Consider the following 13985-nt stretch of genomic DNA (forward strand, 5'->3'; position numbering starts at 1 on the left):
TAAAACCTATCCCATGTTGAATAATACTCTGTATCTCCTTTATCCTTTATTTTTAATGTCAATCTATCCATCTCTGCGCAGTCCAATATTTCCCAGAATTATGTTTTCATCTGGTGACGTGTTTACAATTTTGGCATTTTTTAACACTTTCCTTTTCATGTACCATTTCAATGTACTATCAGATCCTTTCATGTGTACTATCAATTCTGTCCCCATTTAATTTTTCCCGAGGTCAAAATCAGCTAGATGCTGCCATCTGCTTGTGGTCTATGAAGAGATTGTTTATTCACAACTCGGGGGGAAAAACATGATTTTACCGGCCTGGAATCTACATCAACAGGCTGTCTCCTCTGTTTGATGCTACCAACCCACACAGCTCATTAGGCTGAAGTGGGCTGATGTTTGTGGAGATTTGCGAGAACAACGTTGAATTGTGTTTTTCTCTTTTTTTCCAAAAGTTGGGCGGGATCTTGGAAATAACCGCATGGCATCTACTCAGTGTAGTGACTGGGTTCGAACAAGCAATGGAGGCCACTTTGCTTCATTCAACTTTCCTAACTTCTACCCACCCAACCAGGAATGTGTCTATATTTTAGAAGGTATGGACCAGTCTTTGTTTTTTTTTAATGTCCCATGACTGAAAGTGTGAATAAATTACATGTAGACCATGTGGAACAGGGGTGTCAAACTGGCGTGCACAGGCCACGCCCACCCCAACTCTGCGAAGGGGAAAAAACATCGCTAAACATCACGTGACGGCAACGTGATGCCACGAGTTTGACGCCCGTGATGTGGAGTAACTAAACAAAATGCACTGACTCAGGGATGTTGACTTTATGTTCTTTGCAACAGCCTGTTACGAATTTCAGCTACCCTCAGCGACAAACATTATGTCTATATCTTTCCATGCAACAAGCAAACAACCCAGAACTAAATATTGTATTAGTTTTAAATTAGTTTAGTTCGAAAAGAACTTGGTTTTTAGGATCGTCTTGAACAATGCTCAGCAGATGCTTCCTTCACTGGAAGCTCCAAATTTTATTAGAGGGCAGAGAAAACTACATGCACTTCAAAAGTCTTGCCTTTAAGCTCACCTTTGAATTAGCGATGCGATTGTGTAGCCTTTTCGTTAACAATATACAAAAAGAGACAGGACAGAAGAAAGCTGACTTCTCGGCCTTGGCAACTTAATAAGTTGTGTAGACTTCAATTCCAATAGCTGGCTGGAGAATTCTGGGAGCTACACACCTTAAAGTTGCCAAGGTTGAGGAACACTGCTCTAGAGAATATTTAAGCTACGTGTAAGCTGCAGGTAAGTTGGGTGGAAATAACTTCTGGTTGTTAACTCAATCACTGAGTCATTAAACATTGCACTCAGTAAAGAGGTTGTTCTCACCTTATGACCACAGGTTGGGAACCCCTGATCTATCATATATCTCTCTATCTATTCTATTCTTCTGTCTATCTACAATATCTATCTATCTCTGTCTATCTGTGTGTCTATCTATCTTCTATCTATCTATCTTCTGTCTATCTACAATATCTATCACTGTCTATCTGTCCATCTATCTGTCTATATTACCTCTCTCTCTCTCTCTCTCTCTCTCTCTATCTATCTATCTATCTATCTATCTATCTCTATCTGTCCATCTATCTGTCTATATTATATCTATCTATCTATCTATCTATCTATCTATCTATCCATCTATCTGTCTATATTATATCTATCTATCTATCTATCTATCTATCTATCTCAAAAGCTCTGGCACAGGGGTTAAATGCAGTATTGCAGGCTGACTCTGCCCACTGTCAGCAGTTCGATCCTGACCAGCTCAAGGTTGAGTCAACCTTCCGTCCTTCCGAAGTTGGTAAAATGAGGACCCAGATTGTTGGGGTCAATATGCTGACTCTGTAAACTGCTTAGAGAGGGCTGTAAAAATACCGTGGAGCCAGTGTTGGGATTCAACCAGTTCGCACCACTTCGGGAGAACAGGTTGTTAACTTTCTGAGCAGTTTGGCAAACTGGTTGTTGGAAGAAATCATTAGGGCAGAGAACCAGTTGTTAAATTACTTGAATCCCACCACTGCGTGGAGCGGTATATAAGTCTAACTGCTATAGTTATTGCTATTAATATATCTTTCAGCAAGCGGCTTTCCTTCATTGCAAGTTACATTGATCCGTATTCTTTCTGCTTTGCTCCAGCTGCCCCACGGCAAAGAATAGAGTTGACATTTGACGAACCGTTCTTCGTCGAGCCTTCCTTCGAATGTCGATTCGATCATCTGGAAGTTCGAGATGGACCTTTTGGGTTCTCTCCGCTCATCGATCGCTATTGCGGGCTGAAAAGCCCGGCCCCGATTAGGTCAACAGGAAGATTTATGTGGATCAAGTTTACTTCGGATGAGGAATTGGAAGGACGAGGATTTAAAGCCAAGTATTCATTTATACCAGGTAGAAATCTCCTATTTTTCTTACTTAGTGTTGTAGTGATTCCGCTAGAATACTATTGGATTTCTTGTTCTGCTTGCCAAGACACAATTTATCCTATTTATTCTACTCAGGGTTGTTTTACACTTATTTTGCTGAGAGATGCAGATAGAATCTAGAGCAACATTTTACCTGTTAACCTTGTATGGTTCTTGACGTCAGAGAGGCAACCTTGACATTTCAACTTCTCATATTATAAGCAGGAACCTCAAATCATGATTGCGAACGTAACTAGGTTTATTCTGAAAAAATATTAATTTTTAGTTAATATTTACATATAATCCCCTCAACCTATACAAATAAGATGAGAGTCTTAGGAAGGGCATGTCAGCTGTCTCATTGTTTTTTATTTTATTTTAATACAATCCATCTTCCATTAAACAGTGTGTCGTCTGGGTACAAATATCTTGTGCAATAACAATTAAAATTTAAAGCCATGTTTATCTATTCTTAACTTAATATTGATATACATTGCATGTCTAATACTGTAACAATTCTCTTCGTATTTAATTTTATTAATACATTTTCTGTATTTCCCTAATCAACTTTTATTTCTAACTTTCATATTTATTCTCTAGCCATCGGTAAAATAGTTCCCATACAATATAATATTCAGTTTGTTCCTTCTCTTCGATTGCAAGTGTTAGCCTAATCATTTCTGCACATTCTAATATTTTCCTAATCACATTCTCATCCATAGGAATTTCTTCACTTTTCCAATTTTGTGCAAATACAATCCTAGCTGCAGTTATTACATGAATCATCAAATATACATTCTCTTTACTATAAGCTTCTGGTAAAAATCCCCAGCTGATTTGTCTTTCAACATCTTTGCCAGTCTTGCCGGCAGAAAGTGCCATATTGTTGAGTTCCTCTAGTGATATACAAGTAGTCCTTGGGTTATGACCACAATTGAGCCCAAAGTTTAGTTTTGCCTCATTTTACGACTTTTCTCGCCATTGTTGTTAAGCAAATCGTTGCAGTTGTTAAGTTGTTATTAAGTGAATCTGACTTTCCACATTGACTTTGCTTGTCAGAAGGTCGCAAAAGCGGATCATGTGACCCCGGGATGCTGTAACCGTCATTAATATGAATCCATTGCCAAGCATCTGAATTTGGATCATGTGATCATGAGGCTGCTGCAATGGCCATAATTGTGAAAAACGGTCCTAAGTCACTTTTTTCAGTGCTGTTGTAACTTTGTACGGTCACTAAATGAACTGGTGAAAGTCAAAGACTCCCTGCATGTCATTGGGAATAAATCACATGTCATTTCTCAGCCCAGCATCCTGGTCTTCTGAACTTTTCTTGTCCCTAGATTATCTTGCTTTCTAATTAAATTTTAGACAGAATAACCTTCTTTTTCTTCCCTTCCTCCTCCTCCTTTCTAGATCCTGATTTCACCCACCGAGAAGGTATTTTAAAGCCCATCCCAGGTATGGAATTACAGCACTACTCTCTTTTGCTTATTACATTGTAAATCAGGGGTGTCAAACTCAATGCCTCCAGGCTGGATCCAGCCCATGGAATGCTTAGTTCTGGCCCATGAGGCCACCCTTTAAAACAGCGAAGGATTGGCCCGTGGTGTCTTGGCCTAGCCCAGGCTGACTAGGCGCTGATCTACAACCTGGTAGCATGCTGTAGGAGGTCATGGCAGCTGAAAATGGAGCTCAGGTGGGTTGTGTGTGCCCCTGCCGAGCTTCTTTTTCGCTGGCAGGGTGCTGGAGGAAGCCGTGGCAGCTGAAAACTGATCTCCCCAGCTCCGCCCAGGCCACCACTGGCACCCCCAACAGGATTGACATCGAGCTGGGCATGCCCACCCTGGCCACGCCCACCCTGGCCGTGCCTACCCTGCCCCCCACCCCCGAGGTCAAACACAACCAGGAGTGGTATTCACTTACCTTCACTGCCGGTTCACAAATGTGAGCGCATGCACCACCTCCACACATGCGCGGGGCCTTCCGCATATGCGCAGAGCATCAAAAACAGGACGTGATGATGTCCAGGCGGGTGGGCGGAGCCTCCTGCAGCCGGCGCTACCAGTTTACCCGAACCGGATAGAACCGGCTGAATACCACCACTGAACACAATCCTGATGTGGCCCTCAATGAAATTGAGTTTGACACCCGTGCTCTAAATCACTTTTATCTCCGGTTTAACCACAAGTTTTGTCTTTCCCATTCTAGATTGCCAATTTGAGCTCTCCGGAGCCGATGGCATAGTACGCTCCAGCCAGGTAGAACATGGAGAAAAAGTCAAACCTGGGGAAGCCGTTGACTGCATATGGACAATTAAGGCGACTCCAAATTCCAAGGTGGGTCTATGGAAGAGTTGGAGTCTAATGGTATCTAATTGCCCGTGTTTTCCCAAAAATAAGACCCTGTCTTATATTTTTTGAACCCCAAAATAAGTGCTTGGCCTTATTTTCGGGGAGGTCTTATTATTTTGGGGACCGTGGAGCAAAACAGGGCCCCTCTTGCCATTTTACCTGATTTCCAGTTCTGTCTCCCTAATCCTAACCAGAAGAAATTGGGCTTATTATCAGGGGATGTCTTATTTTCGGGAAAACACGGTACTTCTCGGTATCCGAGAACAGCTGGTTGCTAGGAATAATTGCAAATCGTCATTTCCCCATGCACAGAAATTAATCATTGCACTGGCGCTTACTGAAAAACCAATCCAGAGTTGACTTTGTAAGCTGCTTCCAGACCAAATGAGTAGGGTTACTATTTGGTATGACAATCCTTCAGCCTTTAGATGCTTTAAAACAAGAGTTCCCAACTTTTCCAGTTTTGCAGACTGGGAGGGGGAAGAGGGGATAGTTCTGTGAGAGTGGCGGGCAAGTGTGTGTACCGGTACAGCTCTGTTTGTACAAGCAGCAGGCATGCACAGCTGCTGCTCGCGCAAATTGAGCATGTGCTGATGTGCCCGCACAAGCAGGGAAGTGCGTGGGCTGGGGACCCCTGTTTTAAAATAGGAGGATATTCTCTGGGTTTTTGTTTTTACTGTAGTCCCAGTATACAGGCATACCTCGGAGATATGGCAGGTTCGGTTCCAGAATATCACAATAAACAAATCACACAATTGGGGGGGGGGGCGTTCTCAGTATATATCAAAGTGTGTTTACACTATACTGTGGTCTGCTAAGCATGCGATATAGCATTAGGTCTGGAAAAAACCGATGTACATCCTTAATTAATAAATACTTTATTGCTAAAGGTAAAGGTAAAGGTTCCCCTCGCACATATGTGCTAGTTGTTCCTGACTCTAGAAAGTGGTGCTCATCTCCATTTCAAAGCCGAAGAGCCAGCGCTGTCCGAAGACGTCTCCATGGTCATGTGGTCGGCAGGACTAAACGCCAAAGGCGCACGGAACGCTGTTCCCTTCCCACCAAAGGTGGTCCCTATTTTTTCTACTTGCATTTTTTACGTGCTTTCAAATGGCTAGGTTGGCAGAAGCTGGGACAAGTAATGGGAGCTCACCCTGTTACGTGGCGCTAGGGATTCGAACCACTGTACTGCCGACCTGTCGATCAACAAGCTCAGCATCTTAGGCACTGACCCTTTATTGCTACAAAATGCCAAATCATGATTTGAGCCTTCAGTGATTACAATCCTTTTGCTAGGTGGAGGGTCTTGTTGTTGTTAGTTGCGAAGTTGTGTCCGACCCATCGCAACCCCATGGACAACATTCCTCCAGGCCTTCCTTTCCTCTACCATCCCCCGGAGTCCATTTAGGCTCACGCCGACTGCTTCAGTGACTCCATCCAGCCACCTCGTTCTCTGTCGTCCCCGTCTTCTTTTGCCCTCCATCGTTCACAGCATGAGGCTCTTCTCCAGTGAGTCCTTCCTTCTCATTAGGTGGCCAAAGGATTTGAGTTCCATCTTCAGGATCTGGCCTTCTAAAGAGCAGTCAGGGTTGATCTCCTCCAGGACTGACCGGTTGGATCACCTGGGGGGGGGGTTCTTGTAAAAGATCACAATATTTGCAAAGCACAATAAAGTGAATCACATTCAAACAAGGTAGGCGTATATACATCTGTCTGTGTAGGAATTGTTGACCTATCTTCTACCTGATAAAACTGATAAAATCATGGAATGCGTCAATCAAGACAGAATTATATTAATTAGACATCATCCCAGTTTGTAGGTGGAGAAAAATGTCCTTTATGCCTGAATAACAGTTTGCCTCCTATTCTACAGTAGAAACGTACAAAATGCCGGCCCGATCTTGTCTTCTTTCTTCTCACAAAACTCTTTTTATGTTTATGAGCGTTCCCTTTAACTTTGGGAGTTCGACAAGGAATTCTATGTAATGAATAGAGAGTTACATAAGGTCTCTTTGCTATTTCAATTATAGCACCTTAGCAATGCAGACTTAATTTCCAGAGGAAGGGAAATAAATTGCTTTGCAGTTTAATCAAGCTTGTTGGGGAAGGGAGAAAAAGATACAAGGATTTGCTTCTGTTCTTCAAGGAAAGCTCCATTTTCTGTTGCAATCAAATTGATTTTTTTGTCCCTCTCTGCCCTAGAAAAAGTATAAAATCTATTTAAGAAGGGAATTGTTTTGGAACATGTGATTATTTTAGCTTTATGCATGAGAGAATGCAGTGATTAGAAATGGCAAGTTGTACACCCAAACACACACACACACACACACACACACACACAAACTGTGAATCTATTCCTTGTATCTGAATGAAATTTCAGAGTGTAGGGAAGAGCAACAAAGATGATTAGGGGACTGGAGCTCAAAACATATGAAGAACTGTCGTGAGAATTGGGTATGTCTAGTCTAGTGATGGATAAGAAGAGAGCAGCTGGCTGGTGCACATGCACGAGGCAGCCAGCTGAACTTCCGGGTTCCATCACATGCATGCGCGTCAGCCAGCTGGTCTTTGTACGAAGACCAGTTTTGTGGTCTGCCAGCAGCCTGCAGAGCTGGCAGCAAAGTCGGACAGTGAGGAGGCTGGAGAGGACAATGGGCCAGTCCTGGAATCAGGGGAACACCCAGACGAGGGCTCTGCGTCGGAGGCAGAGATGGGGCCAGGACCATCTGGGAGCGATGCGCGGACTCCGGAGCCTCCAGAGGTGGATAGCAGAGAAGCAGAGGAACAGGAGGAGCCTGTTCCTAGTGCACGCATGCAAAGAGCTGCCAGAAGGCAAGAGCAGCTAAAGCAAAAAGGACAACTCGGGAGTAAGGCCAGGAGGTGATTGGCCCCTCCCAGAAGGCTTAAAAGAGCAGCAACGGCTCTTGGGATCTTTGTAGGAAAGCAATGTTGCTACATTGGCGCTTCTTGCTTCTGAATTTTTGCCAAGAAAAGCCTTTGGCAGGGTGCCAAAGAAGACAAAGGTTGGTGATAAGGCCGAAGGACTGCTTATGAAGAATTTGTTTTGGATTTAATTTGGACTAAGCTGAGAATGAAGTAATTCTCAGCTGTTCTAATAAAATATGCTTGTTTAGGACTGATTGTGTCTGGTAATAACTACTTGGGCCTAGGTCACAACAACCAGCTAGCTGGCACGCATGCATGCGATGGAACCCAGAAGAGCCGCTGGCAACAGAGTGCATGCCCACAGAGAGGGCTCTGTCTATGTGCCACCTCTGGCACGCGTGCCATAGGTTCGCCATCATGGGTCTAATCTTATGAAAAGAAGGACTAGAGGAGACATGATAGCAGTGTTCAAATATCTCAAAATATCTCTGTTCTCCAAAGCACCTGAGTGCAGGACAAGAAGCAAAGGATGGAAGCTAATCAAGGAAAGAACCAACCTAGAACTAAGGAGAAATTTCCTGACAGTGAGAACAATAAACCAGTGGAATGACTTGCCTCCAGAAGTTGTAATTGTTCCAACACTGGAGGTTTTTATGAAGACACTGGACAGCCATTTGCATGAAATATATACTATTTATATGTACTATCAGGGTTTATTTATTTATATATACTATCAGGGTTTCCTCCTTGAGCAGGGGGTTGGACTAGAAGACCTCCAAGATCCCTTCCAAATCTGTGATTCTGTTCTATTACTCCCATTGTTCTCCCATTGGGCTTTGTGCCATTGAAGGATTCCTTCGTTTCTTTGAAAACTGTTTTCTTCTAACGTTCCACAGATCTATTTGAGATTTCTGGACTATCAAATGGAGCACTCCAACGAATGCAAGAGAAACTTTGTGGCCGTCTATGACGGAAGCAGTTCCATTGAAAACCTGAAAGCCAAGTTTTGCAGCACCGTGGCTAACGACGTGATGCTTCAAACAGGAACCGGGGTGATACGCATGTGGGCGGACGAAGGGAGTCGGTTAAGCCGGTTTCGGATGCTTTTCACCTCATTTATGGATCGTAAGTATATCCTGAAGCCTTCAGTTGGGAAAGACAGTGTGATTGCGTAAGACTTCCTGGAAGGTTTTGGTTTTTTTCTCCTCCTTTGAGATGAACCTGCTTAGAAGAACCTTCTCTAATATACTAAGCTTTGGAGGCATCGTTGCCCTTAATCAGGGGTGGGCTTCAAAAACCCAGTCAAAACCGGTCTCTGCCCGGTTGCTGGGTGGGCATGGCCTAATGGGCCTTCTGCACCATGGGGGTGGGGGGCAGGGCGTTTTTGCCCTACCTGGGCTCCAGAGGCTTTCTTCGAGGCTCTGGGAGGGCAAAAACAGCCTCCCCAGGCTCCAGGGCCTTCCCGAACTTCTGGTAGGCTCATTTTTTGCCCTCCCCGAGCCTCAGTCTGCGCCCTGCACTTACCTGCATCCAAAATGGGCCACATGAGGACTCCTGGGAAGGGAGGGGAGAGGTGGGTGGGGCCAGCCAGGAGTGGGATTTGGGGGTTCTCCAAACTGCACAGAATCTTAGCTAGAGGTTCTCCTGAACCCCTGCGAATCCCCAGCAGCCCATCCCTGCCCTTAATAAAAGCTCTGTACATTAGACTAAGAACAGTAGCAGGGAACAAGAACGATAATTAAATCTGAAACGATATCTGCATCTTTTCTGATAACTTGGTGACATAATCATCTTATTGCTCTACTCACAATCCATAGATGATGGCTCATAATTAAAAACACAGATCGTGCAAAGCCAGAAACTTGGAAAGAAATGGTTACAGGAGAGCAATTTCTCACCCAGTTGATTTACTATATCATAATCGTGAAAACATATAGTCCCTGTTTTGCTGTGGTAAAATAAATCTGTCGATAGACTACTTTTAATAGGGTGCCTGGATGGGATAGAGAGAGCCAAATCTATAAAAAAAAATATTGTCACGCGCCGGGGAAATCAGGAGATTCAGATTCAAATGAATATAAAGATTTATTGCCGCTTAAGCGCTCTACAAAAATCTGAGCTACTAACAGTCAAGGGAAATGAGCAGGAATTATGGCATTCAAGCTTGGCTGGATTTAGATCTTTTGTGGGCATGCAGGGACTCATGACTGATGACACATTTGACCCCTCCCTCAACCTGGTCATTTCTACAAATATTCTAAATATGTTACTCTGAAACTCCCTTTTTATAAACTTGTAATCCCTTAATTATTCAGGGTAGAACTGGCGTGACTGGATGAAGCTGAGCATTTACTGACTGGATGCCCTTCCTGATGCCCTGAGAAGTTCATAGCAGATATCTTTTTCTTGGTGTTCTAGGAGAGAAATATCTGCCACCTCCTAGATTGAACTCTCAATCTTTCGAATGGAAGGCGAGTGTCTTCACCACTAGGCCACCACCACCACCACCACCACTAAATATGCTGCTCTATTATACCTAAAAACCTATACCTAAAATCTAATGAAACTTTGAAGAAATTTATGTACTGAAAATATATTTTAAGGAACAGCTGAAATTTGTGTGATCTTTATTTTTTTTTCTCCCCTGTTTCTCTCAGCTCCCTGTTTAGGTAGTACCTATTTCTGCCATAGCAACATGTGCATCAATAATTCCTTGGTTTGCAATGGCATTCAGAACTGTGCGTATCCATGGGATGAAAATCATTGCAAAGGTGAGTAGTCACTAAAACCTTTTGAATCGGTAATGAGCAAGCTTTCCGTTTTTCTTCTCAGCAGCCTAAAGACAGTTGCCATCAAGTTTCCTAACTCAAAAAGACTGTGAACTAAATTTCTTTCTTGGAACCTGAGAGGTTTGCCTGCCTAAATTTTACAAAGAAAAACGCAAGTTAAACAAATTGCAGAATTCAGCCATTCTTCTTTTTTTCTGCTTACGACAGTTTAAGTATTTGACAGCTTTATATTAATTGTGATTAGCGTGATGTCTATGGAGATTCTCAGTCATCCAGTGTTCTGACCTAGGCTTCCTTAGAAAGTAAACAGCACAAACTTAGTCCTGGCAAACCTCTTTAATTCATACGGCTGTAAATTACTTTCCATCACAGTCCGCAAGGCTTGATAAACTGTCTTTCAGAGGAAGGTTATCAACACCCACCTATCTCACGTGGAACATTGCCAAAGAGCTAATTGCCAGACGCAGGGCAAGGCCAAACTTGGCACAGAGTCACAAACAGAAGTTTCAAATCTTGAATCGGCCAAATGAATAATTGCTTCCTGCAAAAGCTCACGTCCCGTTCGCTTCTCTTTTATGTCTTATGGGAGGGGCCAATCATCTCCAAGCCTTACTCCCAAGTCGACCCTGTTTCCTTAATTGCTCCTGTCTCCTGGCAGCTCTGTGCACGCACACACTGGGAACAGGTTCACGCTGTTCTTCTGCCTCACTGATGTGAGACTACCAGATGGCCCAGGCCCCCTCTCTGCCTCCGACTCAGAGCCATCGTCCAAGCCTTCCCCAGACTCCAGGACTGGCCCATGTTCCTCCCCAACCTCCTCACTGTCCGAATCTGCTGGCTGCTGGCGGGCCACAACATCCAGGTCATGGTTGTTCCAAAGGTGCTTTTCCAAAAGGCAACTATAATTTCTTTGATTTTTTTTCCCTTGAAGATGTTTCACTTCTCATCTGAGAAGCTTCTTCAAGTTCCGGCAGAATGGTGAAGAATTTTTCAGAACTGAAGAAGTTTCTCGGATGAGAAGTGAAACATCTTCAAGGAAAAAAAATGCTTTAAAATTATTTTTTTTAAAAAAAGTTGGCCACGCCCACCTAGTCACATTACCCCCACCAAGCCATGCCCACAGAACTGGTAGTAACAAATTTTACATTTCACCACTGAGCCAGACTGAGAATTATTTCTCATGATCCATGGGCTTTTGTTGAGTAATATATATAAATGAAAGGAATATATATATATAAGATTTTTAAAAGAGAAAGTAAGTCTTCAGATTGTTACTTCCAATCTTGTGCTTATATCACTTCAAAAAGAAAGATCTTCATCTCGTATTCAAATTTAAAATAGCAATTGATTTACAAGAAATAGCCAATTTTGCGAACTTAATGCAGGTCTGTGAAGGGCATATATCATTTCTGCTACTTCCAAAAGAATTTCAACTGGCTTGGCATGACTAGCCATCAATGTGTGACATTATTATTTCTCCATTAAGTATGTTACTGCATTCCTCACTAACTTCGCTTGGAAAATTTACCGCCATGGAGAAACAGCGCGCCTGTTTATCCATCCCGTTTACCCTCGTTTGATTAATGTACATGAAATTAAGGGCATGACAATGATTGCTTAAAAATTAAAGCCATTCTAACTGAACTTTTCAAGAAAATGTCCTCTAGCAAACCCGATGCCATTTGGATACGTTGACCTGCCTGGCTCTCTTCCATATTGAGATTCAGCTGAAACTTTGCCATTTGCGCCGTCTAATTAGAGAATGCCTTTTGCAAAAGTCTAAGCCGTGGTTTTCAATTTAACTAGCGTCCTAATTAGCTTGTACCTCAGACTTCTACACAACGAACTGTTACACTGAGTTTGTATATATTTAGATGTAGCCAGGCCAATGGGCTCTTGAGAATTTCCCTTTCAGAGGGACGCAAATATTGAACTCAGCGGTGTCGATGGACCTGTTGACTTCTGGTCTTCTGGTCTAGTTGCACATGGATTAAATTTTCTTGCATTTGAGCGAGCTGTCGTTGCTTGCAAAAGAGCAAACTGTAGTTGAAAAGACTAAGCATGGGGAGGAGGAGGGTGTAGTGGTTGTGGGAATGATAGGAATGGGGCGAATGCCAGGGTTCCAAGTAACACCCTCAACAAAAGAAGACTCCGAGGCTTGGATTTCCTCAAAGTTCCATTTTATTAGAGATGTCATATTGGCACGAAAACCCGAATCTGAAAGCTTCCGGGTTTCCCCCACCCAGAAGAAAGTTCAAGTCCCTGCCCAGCATCCACATGTCCATCACATGATCCAAACAGGCACCATCAAAAACTGAAGATACCTCTCAGTTCCCTCATCGCAGCTGCAGGGCACCATGGCCTTGACTCTCTGAGAAAAGAATGTTATTTTGAATATATATCACCCATGCTCTATACAATCCCCCCTCCCATTTTCCCACAGTAGAAAAATGTGGCAGGCCTGAAGGCCCAATGTAAAAGATGGCTTCCAGGTCTGACAGCAAAGAGATGCTGCCTAGGGAAGAGTCGGGTAACAGATAGCATGTTCCTCAGGTGCATAATGATCAGAGAAAGAGTCTCAAACCTTTCCATAAGCTCTCAGTCTATAAAGCTGACGCTGGGGGAATTGTACTTCCAGACTTGCAAGATTCTGTTAATGTAGTTTTACAATAAGGTAGAATTAGTTTATCTGATCAGGCTTCCTGTCTACTAGTCTATCTAGGAAGGCTTAGCTTTTGAAATCCTGGTTTTCCTGACGTACCACCATTCATTGGTCCCAAACACCAAGGACAATGCTGATAGACTTGTTCTTCAGTAGCACGTTGAGGGCCATGGATTCTTCATTCTCAGCCAAAACGTCATTCCCCTTCGAGCAGCGGAAGATAGAAATAGCAGCCCAAAGATAGAAATTAAGAATAAAATTAGTAGCTTAAAACGTATTTATGTCCGCTACCGTGCCGTATGACCAAAAGGAACGTTTGACCAACAGCTCTGTAGATTTGTTTGTTAAATTCCTACAACATCTCATCTAAGCGACTCTGGGCCGTTCACGACAACACAATTTCGACGCAGTTGAGTTTAGTCTTCTGTGTAACAACAGGGGGTTGCTATCTAATAATAATACACTGTGGGATTCCTCGCTCTTATAAGAGAATGTGGTTTATTAAGAAGTGTTTTCTGTGAGAAGAAATGCTTTTCTCCCACCTCTTAATTTTATTAGGAGCAAAGTTCCTTTGGTTGAGAATCTCTCCTTATGACCTAGATCAAGACACAGTCTTTTTCTACCAGAGGATATAATAGTTCAGATTTCCTTATTTGAAGGAATGTATGTTGAAAAAATCTACACTTAGGCAGGGGTGGGCTTCAAAAATTTTAGCAAGGGGTTCTCTGCCTGGTTGCTGGGTAGGCGTGGCCATGGTGGGCATGGCCATGTCGGCCTCCTGCACCACAGGTGAGGGGCGTTTTTGCCCTCCCCGGGCTCCAGAGGCTTTCT

General features: G+C 43.2%; 1 protein-coding gene across 2 annotated transcripts in view; it reads left to right on the forward strand.

Moving 5' to 3' along the window:
* The window catches only part of NETO2 (neuropilin and tolloid like 2), a 36078-nt gene that overhangs the window by 17710 nt on the left and 4383 nt on the right, over positions 1–13985 (forward strand). For both annotated transcript variants that reach the window (XM_034426451.3, XM_087877303.1), the window contains 6 exons: positions 459–599; positions 2204–2452; positions 3880–3924; positions 4675–4802; positions 8600–8828; positions 10361–10474. In XM_034426451.3, coding sequence (XP_034282342.2) covers positions 459–599; positions 2204–2452; positions 3880–3924; positions 4675–4802; positions 8600–8828; positions 10361–10474 — 906 coding nt within the window. The remainder of the gene's footprint in view (positions 1–458; positions 600–2203; positions 2453–3879; positions 3925–4674; positions 4803–8599; positions 8829–10360; positions 10475–13985) is intronic.

The sequence above is a fragment of the Pantherophis guttatus genome, chromosome 11, assembly GCF_059756535.1.
Source record: "Pantherophis guttatus breed Tessera chromosome 11, ASM5975653v1, whole genome shotgun sequence".
Taxonomy (NCBI): domain Eukaryota; kingdom Metazoa; phylum Chordata; class Lepidosauria; order Squamata; family Colubridae; genus Pantherophis; species Pantherophis guttatus.